This window comes from Sporobolomyces salmoneus (assembly GCF_050403485.1).
Source record: "Sporobolomyces salmoneus JCM6883 DNA, S_salmoneus_JCM6883_v1_ctg178, whole genome shotgun sequence".
Lineage (NCBI taxonomy): Eukaryota > Fungi > Basidiomycota > Microbotryomycetes > Sporidiobolales > Sporidiobolaceae > Sporobolomyces > Sporobolomyces salmoneus.
Genome location: NW_027480985.1, coordinates 1 through 2,155, shown reverse-complemented (window position 1 = coordinate 2,155; position 2,155 = coordinate 1). Strand labels below are relative to the sequence as shown.

Here is a 2,155-nt window from a genome sequence, read left to right as displayed (position 1 = left end):
TCTTGTCGTCGATAGGTCTCTCCTCTTTGCGTTCGCGACTTGCATCACTCATTCGTGCTTCAACACGAACCGAGTCGATCCTACGATCAACGATGCTTCTTCTTACCTCGATCTCTCTCCTCTTTACGTGAGCTCTATACACTCTCCTTCTTCGTCAACACTCGTTCGTTACTGACCTCTCGTCGTCGTCGTTTGATCAGGGAAACAATCAAAAGGAACAAGATCAAATCCGAACGTTCACGAACGGAAAGATCTTTGACGACGTTGTCGCTTCTCAAAGGTTGTTTCTCATGCCGCCTTCGACCATAGGTCTCATGATGGTCTTCTCGAGGTCAGTCTCGTTGTCTCTTCTTTCGTTTCTTCGTCGACTCACTCGATCACTCGATCTCGTTCATTAGGAACCACAACTGGATCGTCGATACGTTGATGGAGATCAATCAGAACAACAAGTTCAAGCCTTTCGATACGCTTTCGGACGAACAAAAGAAACTTCAAGACGAAGATCTGTTCCAAACTGCTCGACTCGTCAATTGCGGGTGGTTCTTACAAGTCATCTTTGGAGATTACATTCGGTCAGTCTCTTCTCGTCGCATGTCTTCCTTGTTGTTGTCGTCGTGCGTTGAAAACGATTCTGACTCTCTCTCTCTTTTGAGGATAGAGTGATTCTCAACGTCAATCAAACTGATTCAACTTGGGCTTTGATCCCTACCGGCGAGATCAAACCTCTCATCGGAGAACCCGTCGAACGTGGTTGCGGAAACGCCGTCGCCGTCGAATTCGATCGTGAGCTCAATCCTCTTTCTTCTCTCACTCTTCCTTTATCTGACTCTGAGCTCGGACGTCGTTAGTTCTCTACCGTTGGCACGCTTGCGTCGGACACAAGGATACGATTTGGATCGAACAACTCATGAGACGTTACTCTCAGACTCCTTGGGATCAAGTCAGTATCAATCGTCTCCTTCCTCAACGAGATCTCACAAGCTGACTCGTTGTTTTGTCGAGAGTAGATGACTCAAGCCGATTTCGTCAAGATCTACAAAGGTGTCTCTCAGGATATGGGTAACGATCCGAAGAAGTGGACTTTCGGAGGTTTGAAGAGGACTGGGAAAGATGGAACTGGTCGTTTCTCGTTAGTCTCTCTTTTCGTTCTCTTTCTCCTCGAGATCGGCACTGATGACTGCTTCACTGAGTAGTGACGACGATCTCGTTCGTGTTCTCACTGAAGCTACGGAAGAGGTCGCCTCAGCTTTCAAAGCTCGAGGTAAATCCCTTTCTTCCTCCCTCCTTCCCATAGCCCGTTGTTGAATCTCTCCCTCGATCACTCTATAGGTGTTCCTGAAGCGATGAGGATTATCGACATCATGGGAATGGACACGGCTCGTAACCAATGGGCTTGCGCTACTCTCAACGAATTCCGTTCTTTCCTCAAATTGACTCGTTACAAGTCTTTCGAAGGTCAGTCCTCCCCTCTCTCGACACTACCTTTCTCAACTAACACCTTTGTCTATGGCGTAGAATGGAACCCGAACCCCGTCATCGCGAACGCTGCTCGAGAACTCTACAAGGACATTGAAAACCTCGAATTGATGCCTGGACTCTCCGCCGAGGAGCCGAAACCAAGTCAAGCTGGTTCGGGACTCGCTCCTGGTTACACGATCTCTCGTGCGATTCTCTCGGATGCTGCTGCGCTCGTTCGTGGAGATCGTTACGTGAGTCTTCCTCTCATTCTCTCTCTCTCTCTCTTGATCCCTCGACTGACTCTCTCGACTCGTCGATGATCGATGCAGTTCACTCTCGATTTCAACCCTGGAAATTTGACTTCGTTCCTCTACAAGGACCTTCAATTCGATCCCGATGGAGGAGCATTCGGTGGAGTCGTCGGAAAAGTGAGTTTCCTCCTGCCTTACTTTCTCCCTGCGTCGCCCTTAACTGACTCTCTCTACTTGCTGTCCTAGCTCTTGATGAGGACGTTCCCTCGTCACTACACTTACAATTCAACCTACGCACTCTTCCCCTTCTCGACTCCTTCGACGACGAAAGGGATCCTCGAACGACTTAAACTCATCGATCAGTACGACACTCGTCGACCTTCTCCCCCTCCCGACTGGATCGTCGTCGACAAACGTTCTCTCGCCGATGCGATCCTCTCTCCCGA

At 49.2% G+C, this 2,155-nt stretch overlaps 1 protein-coding gene across 1 annotated transcript; it reads left to right on the top strand.

Moving 5' to 3' along the window:
• On the top strand, nucleotides 1–2,155 carry JCM6883_002387 (uncharacterized protein; the record flags this gene model as incomplete). Its single annotated transcript, XM_076635719.1, has 11 exons — nucleotides 1–127; nucleotides 201–331; nucleotides 399–572; nucleotides 659–783; nucleotides 849–940; nucleotides 1,008–1,129; nucleotides 1,194–1,261; nucleotides 1,330–1,455; nucleotides 1,516–1,709; nucleotides 1,788–1,886; nucleotides 1,956–2,155. Coding segments are annotated over 11 exons (1,458 nt in total), but the record flags the coding sequence as incomplete, so codon positions are not given.